Source organism: Pan troglodytes, chromosome 13 (genome assembly GCF_028858775.2).
Source record: "Pan troglodytes isolate AG18354 chromosome 13, NHGRI_mPanTro3-v2.0_pri, whole genome shotgun sequence".
Classification (NCBI taxonomy): Eukaryota; Metazoa; Chordata; class Mammalia; order Primates; family Hominidae; genus Pan; species Pan troglodytes.
Genome location: NC_072411.2, coordinates 130,240,996 through 130,264,013, shown reverse-complemented (window position 1 = coordinate 130,264,013; position 23,018 = coordinate 130,240,996). Strand labels below are relative to the sequence as shown.

The following is a 23,018-nucleotide window of genomic DNA, read 5'->3' as shown; positions in this document are numbered from 1 at the left end:
CTGCTTTGTTTCTTCTAAAAAGACAGTCAGGTTTTTTACTTTAACGTACTATTTTTGCCCTCTTTCCCAGGTCTGCTTTGTGAATCTTGATGTGAACAAGGATGAATGCAGCACAGAGCACCTGCAACAGGTAACATTTGAAACTCAAGCTGTCCGGGAGGTCATTACAAGGACTATTCAACTTGATTTCATCTGTAAATAATGCTTATTTTGTAGGAGACTCTTTAGTTAGATAGTTTCATTACAGGCCATTTCCCCGACTGTTTCCCTAGCACTTACCCTCTACTGTTTGCCCTTTTTACATTTGCGAAACTTGCTCTCCCATGCAGGCAGAACTGTCCAAACAGGCACACATCCTCTTGCCCATCAGTGCCTTAAAATGACTATTTGTAGATGACTTTTCTAAGAATTTTCCAAAACCTGCTGATACCAGCCAACCCTCCCCTCTGTCTCTCAGATTTGCTTCTTCCTGCTGCTTTCATCAAATGCTTTACCTGTACCCTTGGCTTGAACTTTTTGCATCCTGTTGCAGCTAGAATTCCCCAAGTGCATCCAAGGCAGTGAGGGCCCTGATGTAAATGCTTGACAGTATGCAAGGACTTGAAGATCTATTCAGTCCTCTGGAACTAGAGCCTGCTGATACAATGGGAAGAATTAAGTGCTGTAATAAGGTTGCCATTCCATGCTAAAACCTGACAATGGTTTGAATTTACCATTTGGTGTAATACTGTTTAATATATAACAGCACACGATTTGCCACTTGATTTTCACAGAACAGTAGACCTGCAATTACTCGGTTACTGACAGTTATTCCCATATTGACAATGCTGCACTTCAAGCTTCTCAAACCCAGATTCCCACACAGCTAATTGATTACAAATTTTCACCGAGCCCCAAATATCATCATATGTGTAGTACTATGGGATTTTCAAAAGAAATTACACATACAATGGTATTTGATAGAATTATGGTGCAGAGTCCATCAAAGAGAGAGCAGGGAGGGCCAAAGCAAGTTGGCATCTAAGAGTAGTGTGTTTGAAGAGTTTACATGAGTGATTTGAAATAATTGTCTGCTATGGCTAAGAGCATACAGACACCTTGGAACTGATTTAGCTACATGAACTGTGCAAGTTACTGGGCCTGGTCCTGAGGCTGCTTGTGTATAACATGAAAGGAATAATGGTACCTAATCCATGTAGGGTTATTGTGAAGATTAAATGTAGTCAGATTTAACATATATACAGGCTCTAGCATAGTGCTTAGTACATAGAGTAAAATCAATGCTAGTCACAATTTTATTATAATTATTATTATTCAAAATTAGAAAAGAAGAGGTATTAGTCCATTTTCAGGATGCTGATAAACACATACCCGATACTGGGCAATTTACATAAGAAAGAGGTTTATTGGACTTATAAGAAAGAGGTTTATTGGATTTACAGTTCCACCTGGCTGGGGAGGCCTCACAATCATGACGGAAGGCAAGGAGGAGCAAGTCACATCTCATGTGGATGGCAGCAGGCAAAGAAAGAGCTTGTGCGGAAAAATTCCCACTTTTTAAAACCATCAGATCTCATGAGACCCATTCACTATCACAAGAACAGTGCGGGAGAGACTCGCCCCCATGATTCAATCATCTCCCACCAGGTCCCTCCCACAACACGTGGCAATTATAGCAGCTACAAGATGAGATTTGGATGGGGACACACAGCCAAGCCATATCAGAAGATTATTAGTTAAAACAAAAAATGTTTTATGCAAGGTCTTAAAAGGGAAAATTTTTCCAAGTTACTGTTTATACCTGTGGTATGATAGTAATTACTATCATAATGTTTACTTTATGTTTACTTTGTAAAACATTTACTTTTGTAAAATGTAGAACTAAAGAGTTTTTAAAGCTTATATTTTCTCTTTCATTCTAAACTTGCATGCGTCCATTTTATAAAATTTCTTCTAGTAAGAATCTTAGTAGATTAAGCAGTCTATATGTATGAGCAGTTATGAGTATTATTTCTGAAGGTAAAGTAGTTTGTGAGTAGTATTTGGTGGAAAGAAATTGGCTAAACTAATAAAGATTCTTGCTTTACAGAAACTGGTCAACGTTTCACCAGATCTTCCAAAACTTATCAGTTCCATGAATGTCCAACAACCAAAAGAAAATGAAATTGTCGTCCTAAGTGGGTTAGCCTCTGGAAATCTCCAGGCAGATTTTGAAGTTTCACAGGTAAGACATAAGTTCTTGATAAGCCATTCACTTACATCTATAGTTAGCTCAGCACAGATCAGTGTAAACCCCAAACAGATGCTACACATAAGCTTCTGTAACATAGGAATCAAAGTGTCTTTATATTTGAGAAAAGTCTGCATTTGTATTTCTCTTAAATAGCGCCACTTAGAGTTTGACAGCTTTTCTTACATCAACTCCTAATTTCTATTATCTTCTCAAATTCCTAAGTTGTATTTGAACTAGAGCAGATAGAGTAGGCATTGGTTACTTAGCTTGGTTTTCTACAAATCTACTGGATAAACAAAAACAGAATCGTCTTCTCTTTTAGGAGCAGTATGAAAATTCTATTTCAGAATCTCACAATATCATCTTTCAGATGTTATGTATTCCTTAGGAGGTACCAAACTAGCCAAGCTAGTAAATCCAGGATGGCAGCTTCAAGGATGGAAAGAGAGTGTTTTGGGCCCAATGAATAAAATATCCCTCCTCCAAAACAAACGTTATTAAAAATAAACAGTAACTAAAATACTACTATTATCATTCCAGGCACTCATGTTCACTCCTATTATATAAATCACTGTAACATTATTTAAAGATATGTAAGTAAAATTGTTTAATTAATTTACAAGAAAAATACACATAAAGTATATTACAGTGATATGTAACAGCTCCAGATTAAAATGATGAGCATTTGTTTTCCACAAATTGTTCTTCCTTGGGTTTTAATTTCACTGTCAATTTTTAAAGTCTTCTTTTGTCCTTCAACTCTTCAAAATCTCAAAAAGCCCAAAAGTCTCCAAATTTCAAGAAACATAATACAGTGTGATAAATCAATTAATAAACGAGGAGGCTTTATTTCCAGGTAATCACATCTCCCTGACTTTGTAGCTACTAACAAGGCTTGTGTCCTATAAGTTTTACATGAATCCTAGGTAATTTGTGGCTTGTCAAATAATTGTACATTATGTCTTTGAGAGTGAAGACTTTATTCCCGTTTTCTTTCTAGACTTCACAGATTTAAAAAAAAAAAAAAAAAACTGCCTCTGCATTATAGAACACTTTTCCTAGCTTTTGGCAAGTACAGGTATTACTGAGAAATTCCAGCTTTCTTTCAATATCTCTATGAAAATTGGTATTGACATTAATTGGACTTGACCTTGAGTTTAACTTACTAGACCCTGATTAATCCCAGTTAGGATTCTTAATTTAACATGGCAGAAAATTTGCTTAAGCAAAAAGAGAACATATTGTTTCATGTAACCAGAAAAATCCAGGAGTAGATTAGAGACTTACTTAAACAATGTCATCAAGACATGGATTTTTCTCTTGTGGCCTCTTTCCTGTTTTCTTTCTGTTGGCCCCATTATCAGACAAGCTCCTCCCACAAGGAAGCAATATCTTTTTGGGTTCAAGTCGGGAAAGAGTGAATGGGACGTCATTTCCAGGTGGTTTTCAGCAGAAGTCTCATTGCATCCTATTGGCTCTCCTATGTCACATGCCCATTTCTGAACCAATCACTATGACCCAAGTAATGCATTGTTCAGATTGGCCAGGCTTAAGTCACATGATCACCCCTGGCGCTGGAGGTGAATCAACTCCATGTGAATCACTTGGACTCTGATGAGGTTGACTCACTGATAGTATAGTGTGCCCTTCTCCCCAGAGCAATTGTCTGATTCATGTTTGCACCTCCTTGCATAATTTGCATACAATAGGCACTCGGAAAATGCACCTCCTTGCATAATTCGCATGCAATAGGCACTCGGAAAATACTGGGTAAGTTTCAGTTTAGTGTAGTGTGTCTAAACTCAGTGGAAAGAAAATTAAGCCAACTTCTGCTTACTCTACAACAGCAGTTCCTCTCCATTCGGGGGATCACAGATACTTTGTGAATTCAATAAAAGCTATAGACCAGTGGGTCTCAAATGCTAATGCATGTACGCATCTCCACCAGATTCCTTGGAAATGCAGATTCTGATTGAGTAGATCTGGGTTGAGGCCTGAGAGTAAATATTTCCAACAAGCTCCCTGGTGATGCCATGGCTGCAGGTCCATACCCACACTTAGAAAAGCAAGGCAATGGACCACCTTCTTTGAAAAATAGACCTAATCACATATGCATTTAGGGGAATTTTATTTTTGAGCCCCCAGGGGATTCCTAAACCCCTTGGAGAAGGATTGAATTTTTCATTTTATAATCATCTCTCCTAGAATTATTGGAACCTTTTATTACGATTCCAATGAGCAATAAATAATATGAATAGTGACAATGTGTAGTGGAGAATGAGGATATGGTTTGTAATCCTAGAACGGAACAGAATTAACAGGTCTGACTAGTACATGATTCTATAATTTGGGCCTCTTTATCACTGTTTTTCCCATACGCTGGTCTTTTAGAGATAATTAGTTCACTTCCTATGGATTTCATTTAATTTCATGTTGACTGCTTCTTCAGATAAGCAATACAAATTATAGAATCTAACTGTAGTTGATAGAACACTTACTGTACATCTGAAGTACTAGTAGAGGTTTTACTGAGTATCTTCAAGGCAGAGAAAGATAGTGATCTGAGAAACTAGGACTCAATTTAATCAGGAGAGGTAACCAAGACAGAGTTGACATTCCCTTCAGCTTGACCAAAATTTAGACAGGCTCCTTCCTGACTCTAGACCCTGACTTCCCTTTTCTTAGAGCATTTAATCTAGAAAATTTATAATTGTAAATTCCTCCTGTGCCTTTTTGAGATGTAAATCCTTTTGTAAAAGCCTCTTGCCAGCTTTATACCCAGAAATGTCTTTCTCAAGGACCTGGGAGCTGTCTCTTTGAAATGTAATCATCAAGGAAGATAGTTCCCTTAAAGTCCCCAGTCTTTATGGGAGCATGAGAACCTAACTTCACTGGGCGTCTTGCTCCAGGTTGTAAAACTACCTCCTGTCATAAAGATACAAGGAAGTTTACTGTTTCTTTGGGTAAAGCCAATTATCAAACACAGATGACCTATGATCTCCCCCATCACTCTAGCCCTTAAAAACCCTATTGCCTTTTGTTTCAGTGGAGTTGTGGTACAACTTAATTCTGGCCTCTCTTCCCTATTTTAATAGCCTCGAATAAAAATCTTCTCTGCCTGTTTAACTTTACCCAGTTGAATTTTTGCTTTGACCAAGGGAAACTAAAATATGTGTTACAGCCGATCTATTTTCCTCTAAGTCAGGCTTTCTCCTAGGTACCTTGTGTTCCAAACATCACTTGAATTTTTTTCAAGCAGTTTATTAATATAATCCCAGAAGACATTTCAAATATTTTAAAGGTCCCCACTCCTATTAACAGGAGAGCTTGGTGGAAAAGGAAAGGTCAGAGGCAATAGTCTTTTATTTTCCCTTTTGAATAAATGCCTTCTTTTCTCTCCACTTTTAGTGCCCTTGGCTGCCAGATATCTGCTTGGTCCAATGTGCAAGAGGGAACAGACCAAACAGTACCAATTGCATCATCTTTGAAATCAACAAATTTCTGATTGGTCTGGAACTGGTGCAGGAGCGACAGCTCCACCTGGAAACAAACATCTTGAAACTGGAGGATGACACGAACTGTTCCTTATCCTCAATCGAGGAAGACTTTCTCACCGCTTCTGAGCACTTGGAGGAGGAAAGCGAGGTGGATGAATCTAGGAACGGTGAGAACTTTCCAATTAGTGCCTCCTGAAATTAGTCCCCGTATAAAAATGTCTGGGTGAGATTTCAGAAAAGTTCCAGGCCACATCAGTTTGGCTGACACATCACAATCTTTACTTGCTGAATTTTAAGGAAGGAAGGAAGGAGGATATGAGAACACTGGTGAAGATACTGACAAACTCACTTAGCGGACTTAATGGTTGGATGGATCCAGACTCCCAAAAGATGCCTTAGGCATACTGAAGGGAATTTGTGTACTTTAAAGGAAAATCCTCCTGCCTGCCAAGAGATGGAGGCTATCACTGGGAGGAAAGTTAACTTCCCTAAGACTTCCATAAAAGCCATATATTAGTTGAAGCCAAGTTGGACCAGCCTGGATTTGAATCCCAGCACTGCCACATTGAGGCTGTGAGATCTGGTGCCAGTTATCTAATCTTTCCTAGCCTAGTTTGTTTGTCTAATTTGGGAGTACGATCATGCCTATAGCTAACGATTTTTGTGAAGACAGAAAGAGATAATCCAGGAAAGTGCTTAGTACCCATTTATTCAGCTCTTCCTGTTGACCCATTCACAGAGCTCAATGAACAATGCGTTCCTCCTCCCCACTTTTAGCCACAGAGGAAGGGGTACCCCAGATGTTGTTGCCACTGTCCCTGGGACAAGTCTCATGCAAACTTTAGAACAAATCTTTGCAGCAAGTCCCACTACTGAGCTTGCTGTAAACATCCTCCCTTCTCCTTCTGTACCCAATGGGAAGCTCTAAGATGCAACTGTCTGGGTTGCTTTCCCCTGAAAAATGGTGGCAGCCCTCAGCCCTCAAACATCTCCTACTTGCATTTGTGTCCCATATGGAAAGCCATTTTGTTGGGTGGCATTCTATCATGAAATTTGAAAGCCTTTTCAGATTCATTTTTCTTGAGGAAAACCATTCAAACTGTTATTCTTGAAGGGGGAGAAAAAGTCAATGCTTTATTTTTATTTATTTATTTATTTTTTTATTATACTTTAAGTTCTAGGCTACATGTGCACAACATGCAGGTTTGTTACATATGTATACATGTGCCATGTTGGTGTGCTGTACCCATTAACTTGTCATTTACATTAGGTATATCTCCTAATGCTATCCCTCCCCACTCCCCCCACCAACAACAGGCCCTAGTGTGTGATGTTCCCCACCCTGCATCCAAGTGTTCTCATTGTTCAATTCCCACCTATGAGTGAGAACATGCAGTGTTTGGTTTTCTGTCCTTGTGATAGTTTTCTCAGAATAATGGTTTCCAGCTTCATCCATGTCCCTACAAATGACATGAACTCATCCTTTTTTATGGCTGCATAGTATTCCATGGTGTATATGTGCCACATTTTCTTAATCCAGTCTATCATTGATGGACATTTGGGTTGGTTCCAAGTCTTTGCTATTGTGAATAGTGCCACAATAAACATGTGTGTGCATGTGTCTTTATTGATGTTTTATTTTTAGAAAGTAATTATTACTTAAGACTTGTGGTAACCTGCTATCCAAAAAGTAATAGTGCCCCTCATTTTCTCCTTACTAGGTTATGAAAATATAAATGTCTCAGCCAATGTTTTGGAAAGTAAACAGCTAAAGGGAGCCACCCAGGCGGAATGGAATTGCAACAAGGAAAAGTGGCTTTATGCTTTGGAAGACAAATACATCAACAAATATCCCACACCATTGATTAAAACAGAACAATCTCCAGAAAACCTAACAAAGAACACAGCCTTGCAGAGTCTAGATCCCTCAGCCAAGCCATCACACTGGAAAAGCGAAGCTGTGGGGAATGGGAGACAAGCCACACATTATTATTATTCAGAAGCTTTTAAAGGTCAAATGGAAAAATCACAGGCACTGTATATTCCAAAAGATGCTTATTTCTCCATGATGGATAAAGATATACCTTCTGCATGTGCTGTGGCAGAGCAGAGAAGCAACCTAAACCCAGGAGACCATGAAGACACAAGAAACGCTCTCCCTCCTAGACAAGATGGAGAAGTCACCACTGGCAAGTATGCTACAAATTTAGCAGAATCCGTGCTGCAGGATGCATTTATTAGATTATCTCAATCTCAGTCCACATTACCCCCGGAATCTGCAGTCAGTGTTTCTGTAGGAAGTTCTCTGCTTCCCAGTTGCTATTCCACAAAAGATACAGTGGTTTCTCAGTCATGGAATGAGCTCCCCAAAATCGTCGTTGTTCAGAGTCCAGATGGCAGTGATGCTGCCCCACAGCCAGGCATCTCCTCATGGCCTGAGATGGAAGTCTCTGTTGAAACCTCAAGCATCCTCTCTGGAGAGAACTCCAGCAGACAACCCCAGAGTGCTCTAGAAGTGGCGTTAGCTTGTGCAGCCACAGTGATTGGAACCATTTCCAGTCCACAGGCCACAGAAAGACTCAAAATGGAGCAAGTGGACTCAAACTTTCCCCCAGGGGGCAGTGATGCACTGCAAACTCAAGCACCCCAAGGACTCAAGGAACCTTCCATCAATGAGTACTCCTTTCCATCTGCTTTGTGTGGCATGACTCAGGTGGCCAGTGCCGTGGCTGTCTGTGGTCTGGGTGAAAGAGAAGAGGTGACATGCTCAGTGGCTCCAAGTGGTAGCCTCCCGCCTGCAGCTGAGGCTTCTGAAGCCATGCCCCCACTTTGTGGTTTAGCAAGCATGGAGCTTGGCAAGGAAGCCATTGCCGAGGGATTGCTCAAGGAGGCTGCTCTGGTTTTAACAAGGCCTAATACCTACAGCAGCATTGGAGACTTTCTGAACTCCATGAACAGGAGAATCATGGAAACTGCTTCAAAGTCTCAGACCCTGTGCTCAGAAAATGTCCTCAGGAATGAACTGGCACATACCCTGTCCAATGTTATCCTGAGGCATTCCATTGATGAAGTTCACCACAAAAATATGATAATCGACCCCAATGACAACAGGCATTCATCTGAAATTCTGGACACCTTAATGGAAAGTACAAATCAACTGCTTTTAGATGTGATATGCTTCACGTTCAAGAAGATGAGTCATATTGTACGGCTTGGTGAATGTCCTGCTGTCCTTTCTAAGGAGACCATCAGAAGGAGGGAGACAGAACCAAGCTGCCAGCCATCTGATCCGGGTGCTAGTCAAGCTTGGACAAAAGCCACTGAATCCTCCAGCAGCTCTCCACTTAGCAATTCACACAACACGAGTCTTGTCATCAACAATCTTGTGGATGGCATGTATTCAAAACAAGACAAGGGTGGAGTGAGGCCAGGCCTCTTCAAGAACCCCACGCTGCAGTCAGAATTATCACGTAGTCACAGAGTGCCCGATTCTTCAACTGCTACAACATCCTCCAAGGAAATATATCTGAAAGGAATAGCAGGAGAGGATACAAAAAGCCCTCATCACAGTGAGAATGAATGCAGAGCCTCTTCCGAAGGACAAAGGTCCCCAACGGTCAGCCAGTCCAGAAGTGGTTCCCAGGAGGCTGAGGAGAGTATCCACCCAAACACCCAAGAAAAGTACAACTGTGCCACATCTCGCATCAACGAAGTTCAAGTCAACCTGTCCTTGTTAGGGGATGACTTGCTGCTTCCTGCTCAATCCACGCTTCAAACAAAGCATCCAGACATCTACTGCATTACAGACTTTGCAGAAGAATTAGCAGACACGGTCGTCTCCATGGCAACTGAAATTGCAGCGATTTGCCTTGACAACTCCAGTGGAAAACAACCCTGGTTTTGTGCATGGAAAAGAGGGAGTGAGTTTCTGATGACACCCAACGTACCCTGCCGATCCTTGAAGAGGAAGAAAGAGAGCCAGGGGAGCGGGACCGCTGTGAGGAAACACAAGCCTCCCCGGCTCAGTGAGATCAAGAGGAAGACGGACGAGCACCCTGAGCTTAAAGAAAAGCTGATGAACAGGGTTGTGGATGAGTCCATGAACCTTGAAGATGTCCCAGATTCTGTCAATCTTTTTGCCAATGAAGTGGCAGCCAAGATCATGAACCTAACGGAGTTCTCTATGGTGGACGGCATGTGGCAAGCGCAGGGCTATCCCCGGAATCGGTTACTGAGTGGCGACAGGTGGAGCCGGCTGAAGGCCTCCAGCTGCGAAAGCATTCCTGAGGAAGACTCCGAGGCCAGGGCCTATGTCAACAGCCTGGGCTTAATGAGCACGCTGAGCCAGCCGGTCAGCAGGGCCAGCTCTGTCTCCAAGCAGTCGAGCTGTGAGAGCATCACCGATGAGTTTTCCAGGTTCATGGTGAACCAGATGGAAAATGAAGGGAGAGGATTTGAGTTACTGCTGGATTACTATGCTGGCAAGAACGCCAGCAGCATTCTGAACTCAGCCATGCAACAGGCGTGCCGGAAAAGTGACCACCTCAGTGTGAGGCCTAGCTGTCCCTCTAAGCAGTCCAGCACAGAGAGCATCACTGAGGAGTTCTACAGGTACATGCTGAGGGACATCGAAAGAGACAGCAGAGAAAGTGCCTCCTCCAGACGGAGCAGCCAGGATTGGACAGCCGGCCTGCTGTCTCCTTCTCTGCGATCCCCAGTGTGCCACAGACAGTCGTCCATGCCAGACAGCAGATCCCCATGCTCCAGGCTGACAGTGAATGTGCCCATCAAAGCCAACTCTTTAGATGGCTTTGCTCAGAACTGCCCACAAGATTTCCTAAGCGTGCAGCCGGTCAGTAGCGCGTCCTCATCCGGTCTCTGCAAATCTGACTCTTGCTTGTATCGGAGAGGTGGGACTGACCACATCACCAACATGTTAATTCATGAAACGTGGGCTAGCTCCATCGAGGCTCTCATGCGCAAGAACAAAATCATTGTGGATGATGCAGAGGAAGCTGACACTGAGCCTGTTTCTGGTGGCTCTCCCTCGCAAGCAGAGAAGTGTGCAAATAGATTAGCTGCGAGCAGGATGTGCAGTGGGCCAACTCTGCTTGTTCAGAAGTCTCTCGATTGCCCGAGGAAAGACTCTGTTACCGAATGTAAACAGCCCCCAGTGTCATCTTTGAGCAAAACTGCTTCTCTTACAAACCACAGCCCTTTAGATTCTGAAAAAGAAACTTCCTCGTGCCAGGATCCTGTACCAATAAACCACAAAAGGCGATCACTTTGCTCGAGGGAAGTGCCTTTGATTCAGATTGAAACAGATCAGAGAGAAGCCTGTGCTGGGGAACCTGAACCCTTCCTTTCCAAAAGCAGCCTCCTAGAGGAAGCAGAAGGGCATTCGAATGACAAAAACATCCCAGATGTGGTGAGAGGTGGAGACACAGCCGTGAGCGCTTGTCAAATCCATAGGTGAGTGAATCGTCTCAGACTACATAGGGTGCATGTGACTGGAGTTTGCGTCTTAATAGTGTTTAGTCTAAATTTTAGACATAAAGGATTTGATTGGTGCAAGAACTAAATTTTCAAGACCAAAAAAAAAAAAAAAATGAGTTAATGAGTGCAGCACACCAACATGGCACATGTATACATATGTAACAAACATGCACGTTGTGCACATGTGCCCTAAAACTTAAAGTGTAATAAAAAAAAAAGATCTCCTAGGTTAATATGCATTTATGATAGAGAGTTGAAAGTAAATCTCTCCTTAAAATCTCCAAAACTAACTAAACTCATCTATATAACCAAAGAAGTAAGATATCATTCCTCCCATTAAAATTAATCTCCTATGGTTTCCTACCTTTTAAAATTCATTCATGGCAATTTTTAAGCAAATAATAATATTAACAATATATGATGCAATAATAATAATAAATGATGCAACTTATTCATTTGAAAACAGTTAAATAAATATTAGTATTGGCATTTGACATTAAATATTTTGGCATCATTTTTCTCTCCTCTCATTTTTCTTCTCCATAGAGTCTCTCCTTTCAAGTTTTGCTTTCTGTTTTTGTTTTTTGTCTTTTTCTAAAGATCTTGCCAAGGATACTGTGTCCCACAAGGGCTGCCCTTTAGATGCCTGGTATAATTCTGGCAGTGTAAATGCAAAGCAACACTGAAGTATTGTTATTTAAACAGCTTTTTCCAGAAAATTATGACATAGTTGACAATCCATTTTGAATTTGACGCAAGGTAATAATTTCTCTGAGGCTGCTTAAAGAACTCTCCATTCCTTTTACACCTTATATTTTCTGTACAAAATTTATAAGATTCTTGAATATGAGACCATTGTATCATTTCTTTAGCTTTGGTTTGTAGTTAAACAAAACAGGATCTAGAACTAGAAATACCATTTGACCCAGCCATCCTATTACTGGGTATATACCCAAAGGACTATAAATCATGCTGCTATAAAGACACATGTGCATGTATGTTTATTGCAGCACTATTCACAATAGCAAAGACTTGGAACCAATCCAAATGTCCAACAATGATAGACTGGATTAAGAAAATGTGGCACATATACACCATGGAATACTATGCAGCCATAAAAAATGATGAGTTCATGTCCTTTGTAGGGACATGGATGAAATTGGAAATCATCATTCTCAGTAAACTATCGCAAGGACAAAAAACCAAACACTGCATATTCTCACTCATAGGTGGAAATTGAACAATGAGAACACATGGACACAGGAAGGGGAACATCACACTCTGGGGACTGTTGTGGGGTGGGGGGAGGGGGAGGGATAGCATTAGGAGATATACCTAATGCTAAATGACAAGTTAAAAGGGTGCAGCACACCAGCATGGCACATGTATACATATGTAACTAACCTGCACTTTGTGCACATGTACCCTAAAACTTAAAGTATAATAATAATAAAATAAAATTAAGAAAAAAACAGGAAAACAAAATAAAAAATTAAGCTACTGGGCTTGGAAAACCTAAGTTGGAGAAGTCTTTTCAGAGACATATGCCTATATTGTTTATTATTTACCAAGAGTGGCAGTCAGCAAGTTGAACACAGCCTTCATCAAATTTAAGCAGCTATCTGAAAATCCTTGATACTTTTCCACTTCCACCAGGGAAGGAGAAGGGCTTCATCCTCAGGTACCAGTGCTCCCCATTAGAGGGCATCATTACTGGTGTGGTTATGGTTGAGTGTATTTGGTACATAGTGTCTAGGTGGATTTAAATATTTCTTTTTTAGCCACTCACTACTAAGAACTTAACTTTCCAATTGGATGAAATCCTGGAAGAATAAGGAGAAAGCATGAAAACGTAAAAGCAAAAGAACACAAAACTAAATCAAATGACGCAGGCAGAGCTAACCAAAAAGACACATTTTTATACATCAGTAGTTCTCCAGTTATAGACAATATTTATCAAAGCATTTTATCTAGGTCGTTTGGAGAATTACAAATTTTTTAAAGTGATCAGAGTTAAAGAAACAAATTAGCTCATGTGTAATTCTTTAGAATTCCCTTAACCTGAAATACAAGAAAATGGAAAACCGTTCTTAGAGAATCCAGATGCCTGACTTGGAGTCTTCTTGAACACAGATATCTTAAACCCAGCTGAGATTTTTAACCAAAGAGTGGCTAGTTAGGGAATGTTCATGAAATAGTAGTTCAATAAGATTTATGGTTGTAGGCTGAGATCAAATAGCAATTGTCACTGAAGTTGAATAAAATTCATAATACAATTATGAATTAAATGTCACTGATATTATCCTTAAAATAGGTACAATTCAATGCTTTTTCCAAAATATACTGGAAATATGTATGAATAAAGTCCCCAAAGACTTATGTTTGTATTATATAGAATGGCCCAAGAACACACCCTCTCAAATCATGATTTCTGGTTTGGTTTTCCACCAATAAAACAGGAAAGAATGTGGAGTCATCCACCCTAGAAATTCAAGACCTAGATCTGCTTCCAAAACATAAGGACTAAATATTGAAAATGTTTTTCTTTGTTGAACAATATAAAGAATTATTAAAGAACGTGGATTTCACTAACCTTGTAACTATGAGCAACTTCTCTGTTTACCAAAGTTTACTCACCTATAGGTAGGAATAATAATTATCTTATAAAAGGATCTTTAAGGTTTTAATAAGGAAATGCACATAAATCTCTCAACGCAGGGCCTCGCCTATTGTAATAAATGATTGCTTTTTGGTTGTTGTCATTGCTGTTTGGAGTTAGGGTATATGATTACCCTTATTCCAGGAAATTTTTTCCAAAAGAAGTATCTTAAAAGCTGGGTACAGTGGCTCACGCCTATAATCCAAGCACTTTGGGAGGCCGAGGCAAATGGATCACGAGGTCAGGAGTTCAGGACCAGCCTGGCCAAGGTGGTGAAACCCTGTCTCTACTAAAAATACAAAAATTAGCCAGGTGTGGTGGAGGGCACCTTCCCAGCTACTTGGGGGGCTGAGGCAGAGAATTGCTTGAACCTGGGAGGTGGAGGTTGCAGTGAGCCGAGATCGTGCCTCTGCACTCCAGCCTGGGTGACGGGGCAAGACTCTGTCCCCAAAAAAAAAAAGAAAAAGGAATATCTTACAAACACTGCGAAGATTTTATTAAAATGAGGATTTCCAGGATTTGCTAGAGGGAAAATTAACCATATTTAGATTACATTTTCTAAGCTCAGAGATGTTATGGGATTTGATTAGTCAAATAGCTAAGTACAAAACTCATTTCTCTGTGAAACAGTTCTACTCCCTTATACACAAACAAGGTAAGTGGCATATGCACTCTTAATTTTGTTTGGAGATGGGGAGGTGTCATGTCCTGAAAATAATTTTAGGCTACTTTCTTTAGGCATGTTTTCATGATTCTTACTTTAAAAAAAGTTATTTACGCTCAATATACTGAAATAAAAATCACTTTCTTACTTTTTTGATAAGAGAATAACAACTTCAGAATTTATTGGACTTCTTGATAAGTTGAGACCACAAAGTATAAGCAACAAACTGACAATTCTGGGCATTCACATGCTATACTTACTGACATAATCTTAAGTTTTAGAAACATATTTTAGGTGCTGTATCCATTTATATTTGCTTCAAGAAAAAAAATTATTCATCCAACAAATATTTGAGTGCTTATTCTGACAAGCAGTTGGCCTTGGGGCTGAAAACACAGAAGAAAATAGAAAGACTTGATATCTACTCTCATAGTTCTTACACACTAGTGGGAGAGACAGGGAGAGTATATAGGAAAACCTTTCAAAAAAAATACTATTGTACAGTGTGATGAGAAAAAATAAAAAATAATGTGGTAGCAAATGACTGGTAGGGAAAGTGGCTACTTAGATAGGATGTTGGCATTGAGATGAGACCTAAACGAAGAGAAGGTGCCAGCCGTGAGAAGAACTAGAGTGAAAGACTTGCATTTTAAGCATTATGGTGATCTAGCCAGCCCGAAAAATGTTCCCACTATGAATCACCTAGAAATCCTGGATTAAGTATAATAAACATCCTTTTAGGTATGAAGCTGATCTTTTTTTTTAAAGGAAGACAAGCAAATAAGCTTTAGTGATCTAGTGCCCAGAATGGTGAATGTAATAAATAACAATGCATTGTATATTTCTTTCTTTCTTTTTTTTTTTTTTTTTTTTGAGATAGAGTCTCTGTCACCCAGGCTGGAGTGCCGTGGTGCAACCATGGCTCACCGCAGCCCCAACCTCCAGGGCTCAAGCAATCCTTCCTTCTCAGCCTTTCAAGCAGCTGAGACTAGGTGTGCACCACCATGCCTGCCCAATTTTTTAATTTTTTTGTGGAGATGGAGATCTCATTCTGTTGCCCAGGCTGGTCTCAGACTCCTGGGCTCAAGTGATCCTGCCACCTCAGCCTCCCAAAGTGCTGGTAGTACAGGTGTGAGCCACTGGGCCTGGCCTGTATATTTCAAAACTGTTAAAAGATTAGGTATTAAATGTTTTCACCACAACAAAATGTAAGTATGTGAGGTGCTAGATTTTTTAATTAGCATGACTTAATCATTCCACAAGGTAAAACTGTATGAAAACATCACAGTATACCCCATATAATAGATACAATTACTGTCAATTAAAAAATTGACAAGCAAGTGTGATATATTCCCCATGGATTTGGATGTTTGGTACCCCCGTCTTAAACAGCAGCCCCTAAGAACCCTTATCTGGAGAGATGGAAACAGAATGCTGTCTGCCATTTATGATTTACCCTCATTTCTATATTCTCAGGAATTATTTTATTTACCCTTATTTGCAAGGCTAATCTTAACAATAGTAATTATAGAAATTTCAGAGGTTAAAAAAAGAAAGAATTTGAAAAGGTAGTAAATTAAAGGTGACTCTGTGCTTGCCCTTGAGGGCATCTACCAGTCTCTGTAGCCTAAAAATTCATTTTCTAAAGGCTAGTGGAAACCAGGAAATGAGGGTCTGCGAATGGTGAAGACTTGGAGCTGAGGCAGACTTGCACATCCTGAAGGGTTACAACCTCAGTAAAGGTGTGAACTATGGAAAAAGTTCACCCACCAGAAGAGTGAACTGATTAAAAAAAAAAAAGGCATCTTTCAGGGTTCAGGCCCTGGATACGAGGAGAAAACAATCCCCTTGAGAATTTATAACCACAGCTTACCCTAATGCATTTTTGTCATTCTAATTTGCATTATACTTGTGGTCCGGGAAATCCCAAGCTGGTAAGTTACCTTAAAGCAATCTCAGGTTAACAACCCTGTGAGAGCTTGGCAGAGACAAAAGTAAAATCTCTGGAGAGTTAAGCCCAGTCTTAAAGGATTTCAACAAATAAAGCCCCATCAAGTATAAGCTCAGAGTCTTAAACTGAAAGACACACAAGGAATCAAGGCACTGTAAGAAAGACTCAGCACAAACATGAAGAGGCAGAATTAGCCCTATCGAAGTTCTCAGACACTGGAATTATTAAATACAGAATGTAAAGTACTTATGTTTAATATTTGGAAAAAATGAGACATACAAAATAGGAGCAAGAAACAAACTACCATCAGAATAGAATAAGGTAGATATAAAAATCAATAAAATACTACTACAAAGACAAAAAGTATAATGAAATTAAAAACCACTAAATAGAAAAACATTAATTATTGAAATCAAAACCACAATGGCATACCTACAGAGAGAGCTTTAAAGATAAATGTGAAAGGTCTTCTGTTTCTACTCACAATGAAGTTATTGAAACTCAACTTGCCCTCCATCCGTGAACAATTGTTTTCTTTTGTTTTTGAGATGGAGTTTCGCTCTGTCACCCAGGCTAGAGTGCAGTGGTGCGATCTTGGCTCACTGCAATCTCTGCCTCCCAGCTGCAAGCGATTCTCCTGCCTCAGCCTCCCAAGTAGCTGGGACTACAGGCACATGCCACCACACCCAGCTAATTTTTCTTTCGTATTTTTAGTAGAGACGGGGTTTCACCATGTTGGCCAGGCTGGTCTTGAACTCCTGACCTCAGGTGATCCACCTGCCTCTGCCTCCCAAAATGCTGGGATTATAAGCATCAGCCACTGTGCCTGGCCCATCCATGAATAATTTTTTTAATGGTCAGAATTAAACAACTGATTTCATACATTGTACAACAAGCAGCACATTGAGCGAAGGGAAACAAACGTCATTAGCCCTATAATTGCCCTCACCTTCTATCTGGATTGCCTTTTCCGACAATAATGCCAAGAGGGAAATCCTGAGCAGAGTTCAGTGGGCACAATGAGGTGAGGAGACACAGACTAGAGGGAGATATGCAGAGAAAGAAGAGGAATCTGCACAGGAAGCCTCTTGACCTGTTGCTGGACACTGAGGCATGAATCTATAGGTACAGCCCCATGACGCTAGAGAATTGTAAGCTGGACAATGCCACAAGCTTGCATAGTACTGGAAGATGTTTAGTCCCAACTAGCCAGAGTGAAGAATCCATGGTACATACACACAGTACTTAGTAGAGACCCTAAAAACATCACATCATAGAATTAAAGCTAAACTAGCCCTAAAAATAAAGGCTAATCTACACTTATTCTAACACAACTTAAAAGCAAGCATCAAAAAGATCAAGCTGAACTGAAACTAATTTAACCTGGAATAAAGTTCAACATTGTTTAAAGAAAAGACAACAAAATCTAGTACTCAACAACATAAACTTGCAATGTAACATCCAAGCAAAAAATGCTACACAAAGAAGAAGAAAAATATCACTCATTATAAGGAGTATAATCATCAAAAGAAACATATCCAGAAATTACAGAGAAGATGAAATTAGCAGACAAGGACTTTGAGCGAAGGGAAACAAACATGATAAAGAAATTAAATATCTCTTATAAATATGCCAAAAGATTTAAAGGTACACATGAATGTAAGACTTGATGAAAGTTATAAACTCACAAATTAAGAAATATAACTCTAAGCAGGATCAACAAAAAGAAAATCACATCAAGGCACATTATAATCAAATTATTAAAAGCAAATCATAAAGAAATTGTCTTAAAAGCAGCCCAGAGAAAAAGAAACATTACATACTAAGAAGCACAAATAAAACTGCAGATTTCTTATCAGAAACAATGTAAGATAAAAGACAAAGTATGACAACTATACTATGCTGAAGGAGAAAAAACTGTCAGCCTAGTATACTTTATCCAGCAAAAATTCCTTCAAAAATAAAGGCTATTCGTTAATAGGAAGATTCAATATTTTCATGATGTCAGTTCTTCCCAGTTGAATCTATAGATTCATTACAATCCCAATCAAAATCCCAGCAAGTTATTTTGCAGATATCAACAAACTAATTCCAAAGTTTGTATGGAGACCAAAAGACCAAGAATATTGAACACAAGATTGAAGAGGAAGAACAAAGTTAGAGGATTGAGACTACCTGACATGATGATTTACTCTACAGCTATAGTAGTCAAGAGAGTGTGGTATTGGCAAAATCAAGCAATGGAACAGAATAGAGAGCCCAATAATAGACACCCACAAATAGAGTCAATGGATCTTTGACAAAGAAACAAAGGCAATATATTGAAGAGAAGATAGTCTCTTCAATAAACAGTACAGAAACAACTGGACATTTACATGCAAAAAAAAATGAATCCAGACACATTACACCATTTGAAAAAATAACACGAATGGATCACAGACCTAAATGTAAACACAAAGCTATATAACTCCTGGAATGGCTGGGTGCAGTGGCTTAAGCCTATAATCCCAGCACTTTGGGAGGCCAAGGTGGGTGGATCACCTGAGGTCAGGAGTTTGAGACCAGCCTGGCCAACATGGTGAAACCCTGTCTCTACTAAAAATACAAAAATTAATTGGGTGTGGTGGTGTGCCTATAATCCCAGCTACTTGGGAGGCTGAGACAGGAGAATCTCTTGAACCTGGGAGGTAGAGTTTGCAGTGAGCTGAGATTGCACCACTTCACTCCAGCCTGGGTGACAGAGCAAGACTCTCTCGCAGGAAAAAAAAAAAAATAATAACTCCTAGAAGATAATGTAGGAGAAAAATCTAGATGGATTGTGGGTATGGCAATGACATTTTTGATACACCAAAGGCACAATCTATAAAAGAAAGGCTTGATAAAATAGACTTTATTAAAATTAAAAACTTTTGCTCTGTGAAAGACACTGACAAGAGAATGAGAAGAGATAAGCCACAGATTGGGAGAAAATATTTCTAAAATACATATCTAATAAAGGACTATTACCTGAAATATACAAAGAACTCTTAAAACTCAACAACATAAAGATAAAAACTTTAAAAACTCATTTTTAAATCAGTTTAAGTCAAGGAGTTTTTCAGCTATGTTTTCTTCTAGTAGTTTTATACTTTCAGTCCTTACATTTAAGTATTTAATCCATTTTTAGTTGATTTTAATATAAGAGGTGAGAAAAGGGTCCATTTTTAGTCTTCTGTATGTGAATATCCAGTTTTCCTACACCATTTATTGATGAGACTATCCTTTCTTCATTATGTGTTTTTGGCACCTTTGTCAAAAATCAGTTGATCATAGATATGTGGGTTTCTTTCTGGAATCTCTATCCTATTACACTGGTCAATGTGTCTGTTTTTATGCCATTGCCATCCTGTTTTAATTACTATTGCTTTGTAATATATTTTGAAATCAGGAAATTCTGTCATTTGTGACAACATGAATGAACCTAGAGGATGTTATGTTAAATGAGATACGCCAAGCACTGAGAGACAAATACAGTCTGATCTCACGTATGGAATCTTAAAAAGTCAAACTCATAGAAGGAGAGAGTAAAATGATGATTTCCAGAGGCTGGGGACTGGGGGAGGTGGACAGAGAAAGGAAAATTCTAGTCAATAGGTAAAAAGCTATAGTTAGACAGAACATGTTCTGGTGCTCTATTGCACAGAAAGGTGACTACAGTTAATAATAATGTATGATATATCTCAAAATAGCTAAAAGATAATGTTTTAAATGTTCTCATCAAAAATATAAATATTTGGCATGATGATATTCTTACTACCCCAATTTAATCATTCCACAGTATATACATATATCAAATTATTGTATTGTACCCCATAAATGGATGTTATTATTTGTCCATTAAAGATAGTACAAAACTTGAAAAATGATCAAAAGCAGTTCCAAGATGGCTGAATAGGAACAGCTCCAGTCTGCAGTTCCCAGCGTGAGCGATGCAGAAGACAGATGATTTCTGCATTTCCAACTGAGCTTTGAAGAGAGTAGTGGTTCTCCCAGCATGGAGTTGGAGATATGAGAATGGACAGACTGCCTCCTCAAGTGGGTCCCTGACCCCCGAGTAGCCTATCTGGGAGGCATCCCCCAGTAGGGGAAGACTGACACCTCACACGGCTGAGTACCCCTCTGAGACGAAACCTCCAGAGGAACAATCAGACAGCAGCATTTGCTGTTCAGCAATATTCACTGTTCTGCAGCCTGCACTGCTATACCCAGGCAAACAGGGTCTGGAGTGGACCTCCAGCAAACTCCAACAGACCTGCAGCTGAGGGTCCTGACTGTTAAAAGGAAAACTAACAAACAGAAAAGACATCCACACCAAAACCCCATCTGTACATCACCATCATCAAAGACCAAAGGTAGATAAAACCACAGAGATGGGGAAAAGACAGAACAGAAAAACTGAAAATTCTAAAAATCAGAGCGCCTCTCCTCCTCCAAAGGAACGCACCTCCTCACCAGCAACAGAACAAAGCCAGACGGAGAATGACTTTGACGAGATGAGAGAAGAAGGCTTCAGACGATCAAACTTCTCCGAGCTAAAGGAGGAAGTTTGAAACCATGGCAAAGAAGTTAAAAACCTTGAAAAAAGATTAGACAAAAGGCTAACTAGAAAAACCAATGCAGAAAAGTCCTTAAAGGACCTGATGAAGCTGAAAACCGTGGCACGAGAATTACATGATGAATGCACAAGCTTCAGTAGCCGATTCGGTCAACTGGAAGAAAGGGTATCAGTGACTGAAGATCAAATGAATGAAATGAAGCAAGAAGAGAAATTTAGAGAAAAAAGAAGAAAGAGAAATGAACAAAGCCTCCAAAAAATATGGGACTGTGTGAAAAGAACAAATCTACATCTGATTGGTGTACCTGAAAGTGACGGGGAGAATGGAACCGACTTGGAAAACACTCTGCAGAATATTATCCAGGAGAACTTCCCCAACCTAGCAAGGCAGGCCAACATTCAAATTCAGGAAATACAGAGAACGCCACAAAGATACTCCTCGAGAAGAGCAACTCCAAGACACATAATTGCCATATTCACCAAAGATGAAATGAAGGAAAAAATGTTAAGGGCAGCCAAAGAGAAAGGTCGGGTTACCCACAAAAGGAAGCCCATCAGACTAACAGCTGATCTCTCGGCAGAAACTCTACAGAGTGGGGGCCAATATTCAACATTCTTAAAGAAAAGAATTTTCAACCCAGAATTTCATATCCAGCCAAACTAAGCTTCATAAGTGAAGGAGAAATAAAATACTTTACAGACAAGCAAATGCTGAGAGATTTTGTCACCACCAGGCCTGCCCTACAAGAGCTCCTGAAGGAAGCACTAAACATGGAAAGGAACAACTGGTACCAGCCACTGCAAAAACATGCCAAATTGTAAAGACCATCAATGCTAGGAATAAACTGCATCAACTAACGTGCAAAACAACCAACTAACATCATAATGACATGATCAAAATCCCACATAACAATATTAACCTTAAATGTAAATGGGCTAAATGCTCCAATTAAAAGACACAGACTGGCAAATTGGATAAAGAGTCAAGACCCATCAGCGTGCTGTATTCAGGAAACCCATCTCACATGCAGAGACACATAGGCTCAAAATAAAGGAATGGAGGAAGATCTACCAAGCAAATGGAAAACAAAAAAAGGCAGGGGTTACAATCCTAGTCTCTGATAAAACAGACTTTAAACCAACAAAGATCAAAAGAGACAAAGAAGGCCATTACATAATGGTAAAGGGATCAATTCAACAAGAAGAGCTAACTATCCTAAATATATATGCAACCAATACAGGAGCACCCAGATTCATAAAGCAAGTCCTTAGAGACCTACAGGCAGTCTTAGACACCCATACAATAATAGTGGGAGACTTTAACACCCCACTGTCAACATTAGACAGATCAACGAGACAGAAAGTTAACAAGGATATCCAGGAATTGAATACAGCTCTGCACCAAGTGGACCTAATAGACATCTAGAGAACTCTCCACCCCAAATCAACAGAATATACATTCTTCTCAGAACCACACCGCACCTATTCCAAAATTCACATAGTTGGAAGTAAAGCACTCCTCAGCAAATGTAAAAGAACAGAAATTATAACAAACTGTCTCTCAGACCAAATTGCAATCAAACTAGAACTCAGGATTAAGAAACTCACTCAAAACCAATCAACTACATGGAAACTGAACAACCTGCTCCTGAATGACTACTGGGTACATAACAAAATGAAGGCAGAAATAAAGATGTTCTTTGAAACCAACGAGAACAAAGACACAACATACCAGAATCTCTGGGACAGATTTAAAGCAGTGTGTAGAGGAAAATTTATAGCACTAAATGCCCATAAGAGAAAGCAGGAAAGACCTAAAATTGACACCCTAACATCACAATTAAAAGAACTAGAGAAGCAAGAGCAAACACATTCAAAAGATAGCAGAAGGCAAGAAATAACTAAGATCAGAGCAGAACTGAAG

The 23,018-nt window shown here is 39.7% G+C and overlaps 1 protein-coding gene across 6 annotated transcripts in view; it reads left to right on the top strand.

The window, feature by feature from the left end:
- SPHKAP (SPHK1 interactor, AKAP domain containing) overlaps window positions 1-23,018 on the top strand; it is a 201,609-nt gene that overhangs the window by 154,149 nt on the left and 24,442 nt on the right. For all 6 annotated transcript variants that reach the window (XR_010149908.1, XM_001137938.6, XM_001137841.6 and 3 more), the window contains 4 exons: window positions 71-130; window positions 2,090-2,224; window positions 5,642-5,897; window positions 7,452-11,202. Coding sequence is in view for 5 of the 6 variants with exons in the window: in XM_001137938.6 (XP_001137938.1) it covers window positions 71-130; window positions 2,090-2,224; window positions 5,642-5,897; window positions 7,452-11,202 (4,202 nt within the window). In the remaining variant the exon portion in view is untranslated. The remainder of the gene's footprint in view (window positions 1-70; window positions 131-2,089; window positions 2,225-5,641; window positions 5,898-7,451; window positions 11,203-23,018) is intronic.